The sequence below is a fragment of the Myodes glareolus genome, chromosome 6, assembly GCF_982192425.1.
Source record: "Myodes glareolus chromosome 6, mMyoGla1.1, whole genome shotgun sequence".
NCBI classification, from domain to species: Eukaryota; Metazoa; Chordata; class Mammalia; order Rodentia; family Cricetidae; genus Myodes; species Myodes glareolus.
The window spans coordinates 48,213,372-48,234,174 of record NC_142031.1 but is presented as its reverse complement, the minus strand read 5'-3'; the positions used below and the strand labels follow the sequence as shown (position 1 = coordinate 48,234,174).

The window sequence follows — 20,803 nt, the reverse complement described above, 5'->3', positions numbered from 1 at the left end:
ATATCCTTCAAAAGTGTCACAAGGAAGGATGAAACTGCTGGGTATGCTGTGAAGCTGGAGATTCTCACAATACAGCCCTCACGTGGGAGATGAAAGGGGTTGAAGTCTCCCAAGTATAACGTTCTCACAGAGACTGGAGCTTCCTGGGTATACAGCCCACATGTGGGCAATGAACAAGCTTGAGTCTCCAAGATGGGCAGCCCTCATCTGAGTGACAAGGAATGGATACAGCCATGTATATACTCAGTAAACTGACAGGTAGGGAGGGAGATTCCGAGGCACAATGTGCTCAACAGGAAAAATGAACCTAGCTGGAACATTCTAATGCTGTGTTCACCAAGGTAGTAAGACTAGAGTCTCTGGGGCACACAGCCCTTCTAGGAAAATGGGTGGGGCTTCTGTCTCCCAACCACATTGTGTTCACTTTGCATTCCAGTTTCTTAACTGAATGTATTCTTTGATGTCAAGCAAAGGTTGGGTTCTATACATGAAGGTTTCTTGTTTCTCATCTGATGCTTATTGAAATTTGAATTTTGATAAAAAGATTCCCACTTTAAAATGAATTCCCACTTATGTGAATTCTGGGATGTCATAAAGTTTGACTTACATGAGGAAGTTTTCAACAGGTTTTTAAAAATTATTTATTTTATGTATGCAAGTATTTTGTCTGCATGCATGTATGCACCCTACTACATGGGCGCATTGCTCATGGAGGTCTTTGGAACTAGATTTACAGACAGCTGTGAACCATGTTGGAGCAGGGAACCCAAACTCTGGAAGAGCAGTCAATACTCTTAATGGCTGAGACAACTCTCCAACCCCACTCCTACATGTTTAAACATTCATAGGGCGTGTTATCTACTTTTTCTGTGACTTTTATAAAATATCCTGACACAGCAAATTAAGGTAGGGATTATTTTGGCTCATGGCTCAAAGGTAGAATCTATCCAGACAGAGAGGTTACGGTTACAGTGGCAGGAGCTCGAGGCAGATGGTCTAGTGGCATCCATAGTCAAGAATCATTCTTAGTCATCTTTCTCCTTTTTATGCAATCTAGACTCCAGTCCATTGAATGATACTGCAAACATTTAAAGTAATTGTTACCATTCCAATTAATCTCTCCCAGACATTCCCAGAGGTCCATCTACCAGGAGATTCCAGATCCTGTCAAGCTGGTAATATTAGCCATCACAATAATATTCCTTGCAAACTTAACATGGTTATCATCACTAAGTAATAACTTTTCCTCTCTTGTCCCCATAAGCTAATGTCCATTTCATAATGCAAAATGTGTTAGGTACAACACTAAAAGTCTCTAGTATTCAATAGTTTCAACACAGTTTTAATAACCAAAGTCCAAGTTTTATCTGAAACAATTGCAAGGACCCTTAATACCAAAAAGCAAGTTACATGGTTCCAATACATAAAAGCATAGAGTAAACATCCCCATTCCTGAAAAGAAAGATCAGGGCTGAAATTCAGAAGATAAAACAGTAAATCTTGCTGCTCTATGTCCAACATCTGAGACTTGTAATAGGATCACCTGGAATCCAAAATACTTGAGATATCCCATCTTTCCATCTCTGCTGCTAATGGTACAAACAACCATTGTCCCCACTCCTTGCCTGTAGTTTCCCTTGGTGTAGGCCTCCATGGTCCTGGCATCACTTACATACTAGAGTCTCCATGGCAACTTAGAGTTCATCTTCACAAGTTCATGCAGTGGGCTTTCAGAGCCTCCACAAAGAGACTCCAGTCTTGACCTACTATGCCTATCCTCAGCTGGTTTTTGAAACTCTGGAGCAAGTCTACCTGACCCCCTCAATATTCATATGAAACTAGTATCACATCCACAAAATTTCTAAGAGCCGTTGCTCATTAGAAATGTGACGTGCCCTCTTGAATCACAGCTGTCACCTAGAGTGTGTTGACCCTTCAGAAACACTTCCCCAGGATGTCGTCTTCAAAAGCAGGACATTCTGTCAGTGACATTCTCACTCCAGGCTCTTTTCTTTCAAATAAATCTGCGTTTTCACAGGCTGAAGCCTTTAATGGGTGCAACAGAGCACTTGGGACACATTTCCTACTGTTTTGGGGCAGAGCAGGGTGTTTCTCTTTTATCACTCACAGCCTCCTTTTCCATACTTGCCTTGCCTACAGCTGTTGCTTTGCTTTAGATTTCTTAATCCTTGAGAAGCTGCAAGTTTTAATCACTTTTGTATTTATCTTCTGCTCAATGGAAGTTTTTTCATTGTAAACTTTTCTAAGTGCTGTTACCAGGAGCTATGTCACAGTCTGAATGCACTCTGACTTGGAAATTTTCTTTACCCAACAATCCAGCACATTTCCTTTAAGCTCACCTTGATTCAAGTTCCCAGTGCACAGGTAAAATGAAGCCAGATTCTTGGAAAGGATCACACAAATGGTCTCTAGTCCAGTTCCTGGCAGTACTCATTCCCCTCTGAAGCCTTGTGATCCAGGCCTCCAGTCAGTACTTCCCTCTGCCTCCTGGTCTTATAAACTTTCATCAGAATGGCCCATTTACCTCTGTAGCATAGAATTCAAAGGTTTTATTAGCCCAATGTTCTAAAATCTTCTACATTCCTCATGAAAACCACTGCCAACGGCTTAAGAACCATATAGTCAAGTTTATCAGAGCAATGACCTCACCTCTCAGAACTAACTTCTTGTATTACTTTGAAGGTATAAGTCTTCATGGTAGGGAAGTCACTTTGGCAGGAGCTTGAAGTGGCCTGTCAAGTGGCATCCAGACAGGAAGCAGCAAAGAACAAACAGTCATGCTTGATCCACCTTTCTCCTTTTCACATAATTCAGAACCCCAGTCTACAGAATGGTGCCACCCCTTTCATGCAGTTCATAACCCCGTGTTAGGGAACGATGCCATCATATTTATGGAGGGTCTTCCCACTTCAATTAATCAAATCAAGATTATCAATCAGACATCCCCAGAGGCTAACTCAATCTAGATAATCTTTCTCAGGCATGGCTAGGGGCCTGTCTCCCAGATGATTCCAGATCTTGTCAAGTTGAGAATCAATATTAAACATCACATAGGGTTTCTCATCTGTATGACTTCTTCGATGTTCAGTGAGCTCTGATTTAGAATAGAATGTTTCCCTACATTCTTTACACCCATAAGATTTTGAATGTGTATGGGTTCTCCGATGTTGACTGAGGTTTGACTTACAATAGAAAGTTTTGCTGCAGTCTTTACATTCATAGGGTTTTTCACCGGTATGTGTTCTCTGATGTCGAGTGAGATCTGACTTTTGGAAGAAAGTTTTCCTGCATTCTTCACATTCATATGGCTTCTCACCTGAATGAATTTTTTGATGTTTAACAAGGCTTGACTTGCAATAGAAAGCTTTACTACAGTCCTTACATGCAAAAGGTTTTTCACCTGTATGAGTCCTTTGATGTTGATTGAGGTTTGACTTACAATAAAAAGCTTTGTTGCAGTCTTTACATTCATATGGTTTCTCTCCTGTGTGAGTTCTTTGATGTTGATTGAGGTTTGACTTACAGTAGAAATTTTTATTACACTCTTTACATTCATAGTATCTCTCCACTGTATGAGTCCTCTGATGATTAATGAGTTCTGACCTACAGTAGAAGGATTTCCAACATTCGCTACATTCATAGGGCTTCTCTCTGGTATGAGTTCTTCTCTGATGCTCAGTGAGGTTTGACTTAGAATTGAAACTTTTCTTACATTCATTACATTCATAGGGCTTTTCACCTGTATGAATCCTATGATGCTGATTGAGGCTTGACTTGGAGCAGAAAGTTTTCCGACATTCTTTACATTCATAGGGATTATCATCTGTGTGAGTTTTCTGGTGATTAGCAAGGTCTGACTTATAGTAGAATGTTTTAGAGCACTCGTTACATTCAAAAGGCTTTTCCCCACTATGAGTCGTTTGATGTCGAGTAAGATCTGACTTACAGTAGAAAGTTTTAGTACATTCTGTACATTCAAAGGGCTTCTCTCTACTGTGAGTTCTACTCTGATGTCGAATGAGGTATGACTTACAGTAGAAAGTTTTACTACATTCTACACATTCGTAGCGTTTCTCTCTACTATGAGTTCTTCTCTGATGTCGAGTGACATCTGACTTACAGTAGAAAGTTTTCCCACATTCTATACATTCATAGGGCTTCTCTCTGCTATGTGTTCTTCTCTGATGTCGAATAAGGTTTGCCTTCCGGTGGAAAGACTTCCTGCATTCTTCACACTCATAGCGTCTCTCACCTCCACGAAATGTCTCATGTACACTGATTTGGGACTTCCAGGGGAAAATTTCCCAGCATTGTGGAGACTCGTAGAGCTTCTCACCTATATGAAATCTTTGATGTTGAGTGAGAGTAGACTGGTAATAGAAAGATTTTCTACATTCCTCCCATCCAAAAGGGTTCTCATATGACTGAGATGTTTGATTCAAGGTGTGCTCTGAATTCTGATAAAGTGTTTCCGCACATTCTTTATATTCATACGGTTTTGCCCCTTGATGCATTTTCTCTTGAATCTGTAGTTCTGCCTTGAGACAGAAAAATTTGTTACATTCTTATAACCCATAAGACTATTCAGCAATATCTGTTTCCTGATATTTTTGAGGTCTGATTTCTTACTCCTTGTGCATTTCATATTCTTTACTGACTTTAGTCTTGCTACCAAATGTTATTTGGTATACATGAGACTCAAAAATTTTCTGTCTTATCCAAGTCATGTCTTGGGCAAGAAATGTGACATCATCCAAAGGATTGCCATATTCACCAAACTTTAATTAGAGGTCTCCCACATATGACATTTCTTATACATCAGTAAAATTTTCTTTAATGGAAGAGTTTCAGTGGCTCCAAGTAAGTATATACTGCAAAGTTTGGTTCTAACGATGGACACTAAGATGCTCTATTAGTCTCAGTTACATTAAAATTATCAGGTTCTTTTCTAGCCTTCATTTTATCAGGCTCATTGTGGAGAGTTAGTATAGTCTGCTGTGGATTAAGTTTCTGAGTAAGTAAGAGCACTACTGAATGTTTAGACTTTAAATGTGGTCTAGCTAATACAAAAAAAAAAAATTGTACTTACTTCAACCATCTGTTCATACGATGTAATGCCATTGGTGACTTCAACTTGCCACAAGTGTGTCTCTTGATTTCCCAAGCCACTTAAATTATGGACATCTAAAATGACATTAAACAAACAAACAAAAACAGTGTCTATGAATCATACAAAAAATTTTTAGGCAATTCAAATATATAGTAGTGTTTTTGTATCTTCAAGGCATAAGTTTTAAAATATTAACTTATGATAAATAAATAAATGTAACATGAGGGGCTGGCTTGTTGGGGTTTCTGTCCCGCCCAGTACCCCAACAAGCCAGCAAGTCCCAAGGAAAATCACACGGAGTCTACATCAGGTTATAAACTGATTGGCTCATTAGGTCAGGCTACTTATTAGTTCTTATGACTTATCTTAACCCATTATTCTGATCTATGTTAGCCACACGGGCTCAGTACCTTTTTCAGCTGTCAGCTTACATGTTGCCTCTTCAGTGGTCTGCACAGGAGTGGTGAGAGAGTTTCTACTTCCAGAATACTCCCAGTCTCTTTGCTCCACCCCTACTTCCTGTCTGGCTTTCCCACCTATACTGCCTGCCTGGCCAATCAGCGTTTTATTAAAATATGATTGACAGAATACAGATAATTCTCCCGCACCAAATAAATATATTATTCTTCAATGAATAAATTTAACAATTTCAATAATAGGCATTCCCAGGACTTAGTCAGCTTTCTTTGAGGCTTTACTGTGCTTGGTTCAAACAAGAAAGGTAAAGTATCCATCTCCTTCTCAGCTGTAGATTTTCACACATCAATTTTGACCTGTCATTTGTCCTTTGTTCCACTTTTCTAGTATATTATCTGGGCTTGAGGTGCTATTCTACACTGAACCTCTTTGTAAGTGAACTAATGATTGTCTGTATCAGTTTCTTAAAGGATGTAAGCATAGTTGTGGTGAGGGAGAAGTGTCTGTATTCTGTCAATCATGTTTTAAATAAACGCTGATTGGCCAGGCAGGAAGTACAGGTGGGTCAACCAGACAGGAAGTAGAGGTTAGGCGATGAGAACAGGAGAATGCTGGGAAGGAGGAAGCCCATTCCTCTGGAGTCCTGCCCAGATCATGGAAGAAGCAGGATGTGACCTGCCCTGCTGAAAAAGGTAGTGAGCCATGTGGCTAACATAGATAAGAACAATGGGTTAATATAAGTTACAAGAGCTAATTAGAAGCCTGAGCTAATGGGCCAATCAGTTTATATCTAATGTAGACTCTGTGTGATTTTCTTTGGGGCTTACTGGCCATGGGAACCGGGCAAGACAGAAACCCTAACTAGCCGGCCCTACATGTTACATAGTTGAATAAGCAAGAATAAAGGTTAGGGAAAGAATTTCTATGCATGTGGAATTCAGTTACTTTACTTTGTCCTGAGGCACAGTCAATTATTTACTTATGCAGATTTTCTGCCTGAAAACAAACAAACAAAAAATAAGAAGGCAGCTTTCTTCAAATTCTTTACTTAGTCTAAGTTTTTCCATTTTTCCCTATTTTCTGGATTTACATGGGCTTTCTAAAACAACAAAATGTTTTTGCTTGCATCAGCTTCTTGGAGACTATTTTAAAACAGCTATTTTTTTTCCTAGAGAGAAAACACTAGCAAAAGAGTAAAAATATGTTAAAAGAAAGAAAGCAAACAAATTTTCAGAGAAACATTTGACCTGTGTTCTCTACTATTGGGATACTTAGGATCAAGTTAAATTTAATGCTTTTCTTTTTTCCTCTCAACTCAGCCTCAATACTATGTGCTGGTTGAGAGCTAAAATGGACACTGCTTTGTGAGCAACAGGGCTGCATTCAGCTAAGAACCTTCACTGTGTACATAAAAGGAGCCAATTCTGACACCAACTAGTTCTTCTCCAAGCCTAGGCTGCCAGGCAGAGTCAGTCTGACATCCTGGAGCAATGTATTTGACACTTTCTGGGAAAGAGGTGTACAGGTCGGTTGGTTGGCTCTTTGTTCTTACCTTACAGTTGGGCTTACTTTACAGTTCTGGCTTTGGGAGTTTGGAGTATGAACTGTTTTCTACTTCCTTTCTGCTTTTCTCCTTTATAACTGTCCTGACACTTTTTTTGCTGTTTTGTTTTTCAAGACAGGGTCTTTCTTTAGCTTTGGAGCCTGCCTAGAAGTCACTCTGCAGACCAGGCTGGCCTTGAACTCACAGAGATCTGCCTGCCTCTGCCTCTCCACTTCTGGGATTAAAGGTATGCACCACCACAGCCTGATTTCTGACACATTTTTATTTTTATTTTTTTTTGATCTCCAGCACATTTCACTCTCTCCCACTTAAATGAAATCTCTCCTTTGTTATTTTGTATTCCCTCCAATCCCATAATACCATGAAGAAAACTTTTATCTTCTGTCTTATTCTTCAGGAACCAGATGTCCCTGTCTTATCCTCTTAGAAGTCCCACAGGCAAATGCACTAGTAACTACATTGTTGCAATGAGTGTGTGTGTGTGTGTGGGGGGGTTGTTTGTCCAGGCCACCTGGCTAGCTTACACCTGAAATAATCACACAGAAATTATATTAATTAAATTACTGCTTGGACCATTATCTCTAGCCTCTTATTGGCTAACTCTCACATCTTGATTTAACTCATTTCTAATAATCTGTATCACCACGAGTCATGGCTTACCAGGATAGATTCAGCATGTCTGACCTTGTGGCTCCATGGCAGCTCTCTGACTCTGCTTTTTTCCTCCCAGAATTTAGTTCTGTCTCCCCATCTACCTAAGTTCTACCCCATCACCAGGCCCAAAGCAGTTTCTTTATTAACCAATGAAAGCAACACAAATACAGAAGGACCTCCTATACCACTACATTAAAACTGTGTAATCCCCAGCACTATCATCCTGGTAAAAAAAAAACAAAAACAAAAACAAAAACAAAAAACAAACCTTGGCAGGGTAGGGCAAGCTGCTACCTTGGGTAGAAGCTGCTGTTGTTACAGGGCTAAATGGTCACACTGTCAAATTGTCTTCTAGATTTATGTCCACAGAGTTGGGCTACTCTCAACTTTGGTCAGAAAAGCTTTTTTTCTCAGTGGAGAGTCAGTAAATGGCCATGGGGTTGAGGACAAGAAACTGAGTGTTTAGCTCCAAACAGGATATCTCTATTAACCCCAGCACCACCAATGCTCAAAGAAAATATCAGAAATGGAAGCAGAAAGAACATAAGAGCCAAGAGATGTCTCTGATGCTGTCTTCTGAACATGGCAGGCCATCTGACTCAAGAACTTACCGCAGTTGCAGTTGTGTTTCCCTGTATAGGACAAGCACAAGGTCAAGCCAGGGGGAAACTAGGCATGCATGAGATGGATGATCTGCAGGCTCCCCCTTTATTGAGAAGCTATTTGACGATGGATGGTTGTTAAGGAGGAGGCATCATTTTGTTTTTTGAGGATATGGCCCTGGTAGGTTTCCCAAGCTCCAGTGAATAGTTCCACACCCATGCTTGTATATGCAGCACTAACTGGACTTAGTGGGTTATGGTAATAAAAACAAAAAGAAAACAAGATATGAATTTGGTGGGGAAAAGATTGCTGTGGGACCACAAGTAGAGATGAAGAAGAAAATGGGGCAGAACATATTTCATTGAATATACATATGAAGTTCTTGAGAATAGAGAGAAATTTAAAAACAAGTTCTGTTGGGCTGCTGATTTTCCAATTTATATTCTAACCATCATCACCAACAAATGTTTAATTTATACTAAATAATTTATTATCTACCAATTTTTGCAACCTGCCATCTTTTTGACCAGAGAAGGAAGTAGGCTAACTGCACATCTTTTTTTTTTCTTGGTTTTTCAAGACCGGGTTTCTCTGTGTTTCTCTTGGTTTGTAGCTCAGGCTGGGCTCAAACTCACAGAGATCTGCCTGCCTCTGCCTCCCAAGTGCCAGGATTAAAGGTGTGTGCTGCCACCACTTGACCTAACTGTAGACTATAAACCTCCCCCTCAAATCTTCCAGCTCTACAGCTGGTGAGCTGTTGCCACCTTGCACCTGTGCTCCCATCTCAAATGACAGACAGAAAGGGGGTGGATCTGGATGGGAAGAAAGGTGGTCAGAAACTGGGAAGAGTAGAGGGAGGGGAGACAGAATATATTATGTGAGAAAAAAATCTACTTTTGATAAAAAGAAAAAACTGTCATCTCAAAGTTCAAATAAGAGCAATGAATAATTACTTAAGATGTAAGTTACTTTAATATCTTCTCTAAGATTAGAAAAACAAAACAAACAAACAAAAACATATATTTCTTTCCTTTCCACCAGGTAAACATTCTTTGTAGTTATATCTCACCACTATGCATCACATTTGTCCTTCAGTTTTGTCTCACTGATTGTAAGTCCTTTAAAGAAAATGTTTGTTATTGTTAATGGTTCCTCCATAACACAAGAATAACTGTCTACAAAGCAATCAAAGAGAAAACAGAATAGTGTGTCAACAAAACCCACTATGACTTAAAAAGAAAGAAAAGCAAATAAGCTGCTAGATAAAGTAGCTAACCAACAAAAATATCTTTAAAGATCTATATATGCTGTGGGACAATGATCTTATACCCTTTAAAGATTTGTCAGTAGTATTGTTTTAATATAATTTAATAAAATGCTGATTGGCCAGTAGCCAGGCAGGAAGTATAGCTGGAGCTACCAGGCAGGAAGTAGAGGTGGGGTGATGAGAACAGGAGAATTCTGGGAAGAGGAAAAGTCAGTCTGCAGCCATCACCCAGACGCAAAGGAAGCAAGATGAGAATGCCTCACTGATAAAGGTACCAAGCCACATGGCTAATACAGACAAGAATTATGGGTTAATGTAAGTTATAAGAGTTAATAAGAAGCCTGAGCTAATAGACCAACCAGTTTATAATTAATGTAGACCTCTGTGTATTTCTTTGGGGCTGAACAGCTGCAGGACTGGGCAGGAAAGAAACCCTGGCCAACAAATGACACCATTGTGGACAACTAAATCCACTTAAAACCTGAGAGAGTTTGGGGAATAATTCTAGACAAAAAAAGAACAGAGTTAAGTATGGTTTCTTGGTAGCATTTTCTAGGTAGGTTCTGTTTGCTAGCGGCAAGTGCACCTCATTTAAGAGAGGCTTCCTGACTCAGCTCTAGAAGGAAAAACCTTGCCACTCTTTTAAGAGGCCCCACCACCAAATACTTAAATGGTGTTTATGAGTAGCTGATAGCATGCTTCTTGGTGGTGGCAGGGACCTTGAAACTCCATAGAGTTGTGGCAATAAACATGGTTCTGGCCAATACCTTCGCCATGAGACTAGACTCCCAGAAAGCTAAGGAATGGGGTGGATCCAGCTGTCAAAGCCATGGCCTTAATCCTAGCCATGTCGCTTGTGGTCAGAAAAAGATAGATATACAGTAAAGATAGATTCAAAGACGAAGGAAACCTCAACGAGTTAGAGTGTGTTTAAAAATATATGTAGGTTTGCTAGAGAAAAGAAAAAGGATAAAGTCTTAAAATAAAAAAGAAAGAAAGAGGGTACTTAGGTGTGGTGGCACACACCTTTAATCCCAGCACTTGGGAGGCAGAGGCAGGAGGATCTCTGTGAGTTCAAGGACAACCTGGTCTATAGAGTGAGAGCCAGGACAGTCAAAGATATACAGAGAAACCTAGTTTCAAAAGCTAAAAATTAAAAGTAAAAATAAAAGAAACAGAATTTAAAATAAAGCCATGTAGAGATGGAAAATACACAGATAACCTGGCTACTGTATGTTATTATGTTCTCTTTGAATGCTGAGGAAGGAACAACAGCTGCTAAAACACATTTTATAAATGCTGTTGAATTAATCCAAGATTTTGACTTCAAAATTGAAGTAAAAAGATACGTTACTTTGAAGAAGAGGTTTTTCTTTTGTTTCCACAGGAAATGAGAGGCTGTGAATTCATTCTGGGTTAAGAAAAATCAGGTTTGACCAAGAAAGACCCCCCCTTGAAAAATCTTCAAAAAGAGCAGATGGTCCAGATGTCTGACATTTCAGAGGACCTCTGTTGGAGTTTCCTCTGAGTTCTGCATCCAGAACATTTTCAAGAAAGCTGGCTGGGATGATCAATCCTCACAGAATATTAGATTCAGGACTGGACCATAATTCAAAATTTTCTTTAGGTCCTCATAAGATTTTTAGCATCCCCAATCATCAAGAAGTAGCCTTGAAAACTATGCCTGCATTCCCAAAAAATGGATTACGGATGTTTTTCTTTGTTTAGAGTGTTAGTTATAAGTTGTTATGGATAATGGTCAGGAAGAAAGCTAAACAAAGAAGATTAGATTCAAAATTCTTGTTTTGAAAAAAGTGGGGGAAGTGCTGTGGGACAATGATCTTAAACCCTTTAAAGATTTCTCAGTTGTATTGTTTTAATATAGTTTAATTTAATAAAATGCTAATTGGCCTGTGGTCAGGCAGGCAGTATAGGAAGGGCAACCAGGCAGAAAGTAGGGGCAGGAAGATGAGAACAGGAGAAATCTGGGAAGAGGAAAAGTCAGTCTGCAGCCATCACCCGGATCAGAGGAAGCAAGATGAGAATGCCTCACTGAAAAAGGTACCAAGCCACCTGAACAGTTGTAGGACCAGGAGGGAAAGAAACCCTGGCCAACATATATATGTGCTGGAAAAAAAAATCTAAGAAAATACACCTTAACATAAAAATAAAATAGAGTGATGGATAAAATCATATCATATGCAAATAAAGAGACTTTGGGTTCTTTCCTATTTGCATCCCCTTGATCTCCTTCAGTTGTCCTATCATTTTAGCTAAGACTTCCAGTATTGTATTGAATGGCTATAGAGAGAGTGGACAGTCTTTCTTGTTCCTGAATTTGGGGGAAACATTTTGATTTTCCATTTAGACTGATGCTGGCTATAGGCCTGCTGTGTCCCTAGTTTCTCCAGGACTTTCATCATGAAGGGATTTTACTTTTGTCAAAGGCCTTTTCTGCATCCATTGAGATGATCATGTGTTTTCTTCCCTTTAGTCTGTTTATGTGGATTACATTTATTGATTGACCCAGCCTTCCATCTCTGGGGTCAAATTGACTTGACTGTGCTGGATAGTCTTTTTGATGGGTTCTTGGATTTGGTTTGTAAAGTATTTTATTGAGAACTTTTGTATCTATCTTTGCAAGGGACATATTAGTTTATGATTTTCCTTTTCCATTGGGTCCTCTGGTATCAATGTAATAGTGGCTTTGTGAATAGAATCTGGAAATGTTTCTTCAGTTTCTATTTTGTTGAGTAACTTGAGTGTTACTGTTAGATCTTCTTTGAAGATCTGATATGGGAAGGTATGGGGAACCATTTTGGGCACTGCATAAAGTGTCCAAGAGATCCAGGAGACCAGTGTCTCTTAGGTTAAGTTCAGTGAGAGTGTGTACAGAGAGATCAATCAACATGGCCAGTATCTGCTGAGCTTTACCCTGCTGCCTTCCCTAGGACAGCATGTACCAACGAACCTGGGAGGCTCCAGAGGGAGGCTTGTGAGGCACTCCATGGCTCAGATCCATGCTGCAACTGGATATTCAACTCTGGTCTTATCATGCAGTACCCTGTAAAAGGTAAATGAGGTAGTTTGTCCAAATGTGCCAAGTTAGCGCCAACAATGAAAGACAGCAAGTTCACTTCAAGAATTCTGCTAAGATGTGTAATTATGAAGCTCTCTGGAGACACAATTTATATTCAAATTCTTTACTGAGTGGACTATTACCCTTAAATTGCATTAAGCTGCACTATAGCCTAAATAATGACTGTTCTTAAACTTAAGTAAACAGAATAGAAAAATAAAAGATAACACAATGAAATTGAAAAACCACACATACTTAAGGCAATTGAATTAAATGAGGTTATAAAAACATCAAAAATAACAACAACAACAAAAAATACCCAGAAAATTTGCAGGGGAAGTAGCTCAATTAATGAAGTAAGTAAAATACAAAATAACTTCATAGAAAATGGAGCAGGCAGAGGTAAAAAAGACCCCCCCACCAAAAAAAAAGCTGTAGGGAAGGAAACGTGCCTGGTACTAGCTCTGTAGACCAGGCTAGTCTCAAACTCACAGAGATCCGCCTGCCTCTGCCTCCCGAGTGCTGGGATTAAAGGCATGAGCCACCACTGCCTGGCATAAAGAGTGTTTTACTTCATAAGCATTGCCTCTAAGAAATCAAATATATGAACTCATGGAAATTGTGCCAGACAAAATCCCACCATGGAGAGGGGAGGTGGTCATAAAGTTCCCCCCACCCCAGTTGAGTAGTGACTGACTTCTGGGAAATTAATGCTTTCTGGGAAAGGGACAGTCTATTTTCTTTAGAGATGTAGCTATTGAAAGACTACCTCTGGACAAGTAGATGGTAATACACACAGGGATCTACTGCCAGCACTAACTGGACCTACACAGGACCTGCACAAGATCAAGGACTGAATTTCCATTATGAATCGAGAGGGACTCATAAATCCTCACTCCTAGCTGAGGAGCTTTGGTGGTTGAAACCTGCTGGGGAAAGCAAGCCATGCTCTTCAGTGAAGCAGTCCCTGGCTGGGTGTCCATGTTCCATAGGCATGGCACTGACTGGATTTGGTGGGCTCTATGATCAAAATACATTGTATACAGGTATGAAATTCTCAAAGAATAGAGTAGAAACAAAACACACTCACAGCGTGCGTGTACACATACATACATACACACACACACACACACACACACACACACACTATCCAAGTTCTTGGCTGCCATTTTATACACCAGTGATACAGTGGTTTTTAAACCAAACAGGGACACAACAAACTATACAACCAATGTGTCTATATGAATACAGGTTTAAAAATTCTAAATAAAAATAGAAGATAAAAGGACACATAAAATGATTACAGTGACCATACGTGAATCATCCCAGTGATTAAATACTTCACAGAAACTGTGAAGCTTCTAGAACATGCAGGGATATTTGGGACAATGCAGACAGCATATTTTTAAATATGCTCAAAATACAGTCAACACAAACAAACAAGAAATGGGACTTCATTAAACTGAGAACTGACAGAAAAGCAAGCCATCAACAGGATGAAGGCTCAATCTAAAGATGAGAAAATACATGCCAACTATTTATCAAACAAGAGATTCAGAATATATAAAAACCCAAAACACCTAAGCAGCAGAAAAGCAAGTGACCTGATGAAATCTGTATAAGAAACTTCTCCAACATGTAAAACAAGCTCATATAGACCAATGAACAGATGTGTACTGCCACACCGACTACGAGGAAGACACACATCAAAACCATAAGGAAGAACATCCGCATACCACCGTTACAAAGCTTCTTATGTAAGATACAAAATGACAAATGCTGGGAAGCTTCTTAACCTAATATGAAACACTGTGCTGCTCAAAAAGCTATGTGCAAAGCTGGCATATCATGTCATGATCTTCCAGTTGGCCAGATGGAGGAAAAGAAAATGAAGTCAGTTTTATGCCAAGACATTGTGCTCCTGTTTACTGAAGCAGCTGTTTAAAAGTCAAGACACATCATCAATGTAGATGTCAATCAACACAGGAATAGACAAAGGAAAGATGGCACATGCCAACACTTGAACATTCATTAAAACAAAAATATTGTCCGAGTGGCATGGGCAGGAGTGAAGGGCATTATGTTAAGAGTAGCACAGCTATTTCCTCTGTGTTTGAAATGTACATCACTATCTCACATTGCCATCTCTTCAGTCATGGCAAGGAAATAAAGAAAAATATATCTCAGATAGCTAGGTCCCTGGTAGTGGTAATGTGGCTTTTACATTCTTTCAAAAGACTGACATAAACCCCTCAAATGAGAATTTTTTTTAAAAAAATTATAATATTCCTATTAATTTTTTGAGAATTTCATAATACATAATTCATTTCAATCATATTCATTGTGATTCCTCCCCTTAACTCCTCTACATCCAACCCCTCACTTCTAACTTCATCTCCTCCCTTCCCCTCCCCTTTAATAACCCACTGACTGTAATGTGTGTTACTATATACCCATGGATGTCTGTGGGGCCATCTACAAAGCATGGCCAACCTATCGGGAGTCACACCCCTAAAGAAAACTGACTCTACCTCCTCAACAGTCATCAACCATCATTAGTTTCTTAACAAGGAGTGGCGGCTCAGGGGCCCCCCTCAACAAACCCCACACTAGAATACTGATTGACTTACCTTGTGACGATCTTGTGTAGGCAATCATAACCATTAGGAGTTTACCAGTGCAATAGTCAACTGAGATTTCACTAAGGACACCCTCTGCCCAACTTCATGTGACATAAAGAGGTAAGAACTAACTAAGGTTAAGATTTGGGGGTGATACAACTGTCTCAAAGCCACCTTTGTATTCTAACTTTAATATTAAAAAGCTCATTTGTTTACCAAATGGAATGAATGGAATCTTTCTGTGGGCAACTGAGGAATTACACATTTGGATGAATGAGAATGACCTGCATTAGCCCATGTTTGAATGTTTGGTCTAAATTTGGTATAAGCGTTTGGGAAGGATTAGGAGGCGTGGCCTTGTTGGAGGAAGTGTGTCCCTGGGGGCAGACTTTGAGGTGTGCCTCTTTGCCAGCTCTGTGTAGTTTGAGATATCCCTACTATTATGCCTTTGTTCCACCATCATGTAGTCTAACCCTCTGAAACCATAAAGTCAGACACTTTCTTTTAGAAGTTGCTTTTGTTCATGGATTTTAATCACAGCAACAGAAACTCTGAGACAGGACAAATAAGTATTTCTTTTCAACTCCCTAGGAACATATTGAGACATGAAAAGAAAACATATGAAGAAAAACAACAACATAACATCATGCATGTTGTCATTATGTCTGCTAGCTAAACTTGACCTCAAAAACACAGACCAAATCTTTACAAAATATACTTGAGCAACAAAATAGGAAGAGGGGTTTAAGTGGAGAAACCTCTTCAGGCTCTGTTTGATCTGTAAGGCCAGGCTCATTCAAGACTGGCTCTGGGTAAAATCTGGCAAAACCAGCTCACCATGAGGTATTTGATGACCCTTTCCCTTATCCAGTACACACTGACTGACCTGGAAGGTTCCAGACTGAGGTATCTGGTGCCATCCATGACCCAAATTCGCGTTCCAACATGAGGATCAACTCAGGCTTGATCATGCAGCAGCCTGTAAATAAGAAATCAAGTACAGTTTCTGCCAATCTGTAGTCAGGTTCCCTGATGACAGACACCCTTCCCTGAGAGGAACTGGCTCCAGGGCGCGCGAATCAGAGACTTTTGTTAGAAAGTGTTTATGCACCCCTTCACAGATGAGGCTATTATCTTTAAGTGGCATTAGACTACAGGATACACAACTCCAAACAACATGAATATCGAAATAAACAGAGGAGACTAAGAAAGCAAACACAATGAAACTGCAAAAACAATTCATGCTACTTAAGAAAAAATTGAAAAAAAGCGCAAGAAGTCATTAAAAAAGAAACAACTAGGAACAAAATGTTAGGAGGGGAACACGGGCTGGGGAGATGGTATAGTGGGGAGGGCTAAGTTATATGGTTCCCTGGGCAAGGAAATACAACTGAGCAGGGGCATTCATCACTCCAGTGGGTGTCCTTATTGGGGAGACAATGTAACCAGAGGCCTTAGCCTCCTGATGTCATGACTTCCCTGCCAAAATGGACTATGTCCTGGAATTTTATTGGGGAGACAATGTAATCAGAGGCCTTAGTCAGGACTTCCCTGCCATAATGGACTATGTCCTGGAATTTTATTGGGGAGACAATGTAACCAGAGGCCTTAGTCAGGACTTCCCTGCCATAATGGACTATGTCCTGGAATTTTAAGCCAAAATAATTACTCCCTTCCTTAAGCTGTTGGCCAGGGTATTTCATGGCAGCAACAACAAAAATAACAATATACACAGGTCTGAAGAAAATTCTGGCCCTGATACTCGCTTGGCAAGAAGTTTCCAGACAACCTATTTCCCCTGCCATGTTCTTTAACCCCACTAAACACTTTTCTTGGCAAAGCTGGAAGTTATTGGGCATGTCTTTGGTCCCTGAGTACCCCCTTATCCGCAGTGAACACATCTCCTGCATATCCCTAGGAAAGCTGCAATATATAAGCGAGCGATGTCAGAAAAAGAAAAATGCCATGTGTTCTAGGTACATGAGAAAGCTAAAGGGGAAATACTGAATGGGGAAATAAACTGTGTTTATTACAGTGTGAAAAAAGTATGGGGGTCAGGAGGATAGATGTAGAAAAAAATGAGTAACTTATGGGTCTATAATATGGAAGTAAATAGATGGCGGGCAAAAACACAAACTGAATATTTCAAAATAGATGAGAGATTTAAATTTTCCCCATTACAAACAAGTAGTATGTCTAAGTGATGATTTACCACTATCTGATCATTCCATGCTGTGTAAGTATATTACAAAACCACACTGCCCTCCAGAAATGTGTGCCATTCTCACGCATCAGCTAAGATTAGAGTACAACACTAAGGTTGAGCGTTCCCATACTTACCAATAGAAAACAACTGCTAAGAGGATTACAGGGAGTCACTCACCCAAGGACACCAGGCTGCTGTAGTTCTCCAGCATCACATCCCTGTAGAGCAGCTTCTGGACAAGGTCCAGGTCCTGCCACTCCTGCCAGGTGAAGTACACAGCGACGTCCTCAAATGACACCGACTCCTGGAATGGCAACACTTCCTTTGAGCCCAAATCCTCAGAGTTGGGAACAAAAACTGGGTTTATCCTTCTCTGCGTAGGAGACTTGGCAGTGTCTTAAAGAAGCGGCAGCTTGGTGTGTGTCTCTTATCACCGTAGGAAGCAAAGTCAATACAAATACTGTCCTTGTGAGTTAACGTGGAATCACAAAACTATGAGCAAAGAACTTTCCAAGGAATTGTGACAGAAACAATCTACAAGGTATCCATAACACATCAAGGAATGGAAACACACGCTCCCTCTTTATTAAGTTGACTGACAGAGAGCCCAAATTTTAACTCTTCACTTCTATCCCTGTGTTGTCCTTCTGCCCCTTACAAAGGGTTTCACTGTATATTTATTGAACAGCACAGAAAACATGGTATGGGAAAGGAACGAGGGGTTCTTTATAGAAAATTTTAACAGAGTTTTACAAGGGAAGATATTACTTTTACTGCTCCCAGCTGACCAGAACAGCAAACATAACCACAAACAGATGCTATCAAACCATATCCACATGTTACTTCCAACATTTTTGGTGAATATTTGCTGTATAAGGTTATTTTTAACCTCTTGGGTGTCTTCAGCAAATGATTATCACAATAGACACATATTGCTCAGGGACATGGAAGAGTTCATAATTTAAGATTAAAACTATACTTTTAGTTTAGGTTGTAAACACTGACTGCATGGGAAATCCAAGGCATAGAAAGATTGTTCTCTTAAAGCACATTAAAGTCAAACAGGCTGAGTGAGACTACAGCACGACAGCAGGTTAAGTACATGTCTTAAATCATCTCAACCATCGAAAGGCAACAAGAAACCTGTAAAGAATCACCAAAGCCGGTGGTGTAGTACAGTGGTATGCAGCAGGTCTAGATGGAGCAAGGGCATGTGGGGTCCTCATCCAAGACACAACAGAATTGTCCTATTCCTTACAAAGTCACTGAATTACAAGAGTCAGAAAATAAGGGGCAAAAGTAATACCCAATGACTTGAAATGAATTCAAAACCAAGACATAGTGCATCCAGGTGTTTCTGGCTGCGCTCACGCAGGCTACATCTGGCACCTTCCCTACCACCTTCCTTCAGACCACACATGCCACTCCAACAGAAATATTTTGGTTCTGATTTGAGACCAGTATGCTAGAAACTATAGTTTTCTGCTCTTATAGAAGCATGATAACTTAATTGTTGAAACAATGACTTTTACTACTTTCTGTCATCATTCCTCAACACGTAAGTGGAGAGGCCAATTCATAGGAAGTAGTTCTTCCCATCCAGCATGTGAGTCCCAGGGATAGAACTCACATTGTCAGGCTTGATGGTATCTCCTCAGCCTGAAAATTCTTAAAGGGTAGAAACTCAAGTCTCTCCTTCCTCCTGAGAAAAACAATTCCAAATGTGTTTTAAAGCCTTTATGAGCCTTCCTACCTGATTAGAACGTCATGATTTTGGAGAGTCAGACACTGTAAGTGCAGAGTCAGAATTCTTTGTTATTGTTAGCTCCCTTAACAGCTATTTAGTATTCATCTTTGCTAGCTCTATGAGGCCTAACATCAACTATTAGCTTAAAGTTTGGGCATGTATCCACAGAGCAGACCACCAGCCTCCACCAAGCCAAAAGTTAAGACCGCCATCAGATAATATCTCAGATATACAGCAGTTCCCACCACCTGGCTGTGATCCACCTAACCTGATGTGCCCACTAGTGTCTTTAATAAATCCCTTGACTTATGACTTTTCTTTGTTCAGCATTATAAAAGCTCATGTAACCACATCCACGTTGGAACTTGTCATTTAGGGCAACTTAAATACATGCTTCTGAACAGGGTGACTCATGTTTGTCCCAGAATAAACTCTTTCCTAATCCTTTTAACGTGAGATAATGAGTTTTCTACAGACAAATGAGCAAACCAACCATTTACCTTAGTTTTTAAAATTTACTTGACTCTTAGTATTTACTTAAGCACTGTACTTTGATGTAAGTGACATCAACTTACAGGGAACCTTAACTGAGAAATCCACAAGATGACACACAGAGAAAGCCACTACGAAGCCCTAGGGGCATCTTACTCTCTCTAAAAGCGCAGGCTTCAGTCTATCCCTGATTAACAAATTAATTTTGTTTCTTTCGAACTTGCCATGAAATTCTCTTGGCCAGAGGCTGTTATAGCTTTACGTGAGTGGGAGGTCCCCGAAGGGGATTCTACTTAGCTCACTAGTCGCCGCACTGGGCTGCGACTCCTTGACAGATGAGGGACTGCAGACTCCACGACTCAGCTCCTCTCTTGAAGGAAACCCCAACGCAGAGAAGAGATTCAAAGCATCTCCCTCCCGGGCCTCTCGAGCAATCTGCGCACTACAGCACACACACATCCCGGCCCTGCACCCAAGGCCCGGGATGGCGGACCAGGAGCAGGAGGGGCGGGCCCAGGACCGTGGCATTGGGGTGCAGACAGCTTCACCTCTGCGGGACGCCCGCACTCACCATAGCGAGCTGTGACATCCCGCGTCCTCCGCGGACCTCCCCGCAGCGACTGTCACGGGAGACAGAGGCCTCAGCAGTCTCCAAACCTCCAGATCGCTTACCAGAGAAGGCTACAGATCTAAGATGGCTGGGGACAGACAAAGGCCACAGCGGAAGCAGCGAAGGCCTGCCCGCCGCGATCAGTCTGTGTGCTTGATTGGGCAGATCTCATGTTATTGCATCCGATTGGACAGGACTTCGGGCTTGGTTAGAGTGACAGTACACAGCACCAATTAGTGCGTGAGTCAAGCAATAAAATAAATAAATAAATGAGTAAATAAATAAATAAATAAGCAAGTTCTAGCTTACAGGTGTTGTCAGGCAGGGCTCCTCCCCCATCCCCCACCCCGTGTTAGATCAGAGCCTCGTACTGAACAATTGCGCTTGACCTATAACGGAAGGATTTATGAAT

General features: G+C 40.5%; 1 protein-coding gene across 2 annotated transcripts; it reads right to left on the bottom strand.

Moving 5' to 3' along the window:
* Positions 1-1,326: 1,326 nt before the first annotated feature.
* Positions 1,327-20,510, bottom strand: LOC125404167 (uncharacterized). Of its 2 annotated transcripts, XM_048439967.3 has the most exons (6): positions 20,353-20,510; positions 17,720-17,846; positions 16,223-16,315; positions 12,608-12,700; positions 5,111-5,205; positions 1,327-4,559 (listed from the first exon to the last, which is right to left on the bottom strand). In XM_048439967.3, exons 1-6 carry the CDS (start codon positions 20,368-20,370, stop codon positions 2,979-2,981), a joined length of 2,007 nt encoding a protein of 668 aa, XP_048295924.3. In that variant the 5' UTR covers positions 20,371-20,510; the 3' UTR covers positions 1,327-2,978. The 2 variants fall into 2 exon arrangements, with proteins under 2 accessions (XP_048295924.3, XP_085546859.2); XM_085690733.2 differs by lacking the exon at positions 12,608-12,700.
* Between the last annotated feature and the right edge of the window lie 293 nt (positions 20,511-20,803).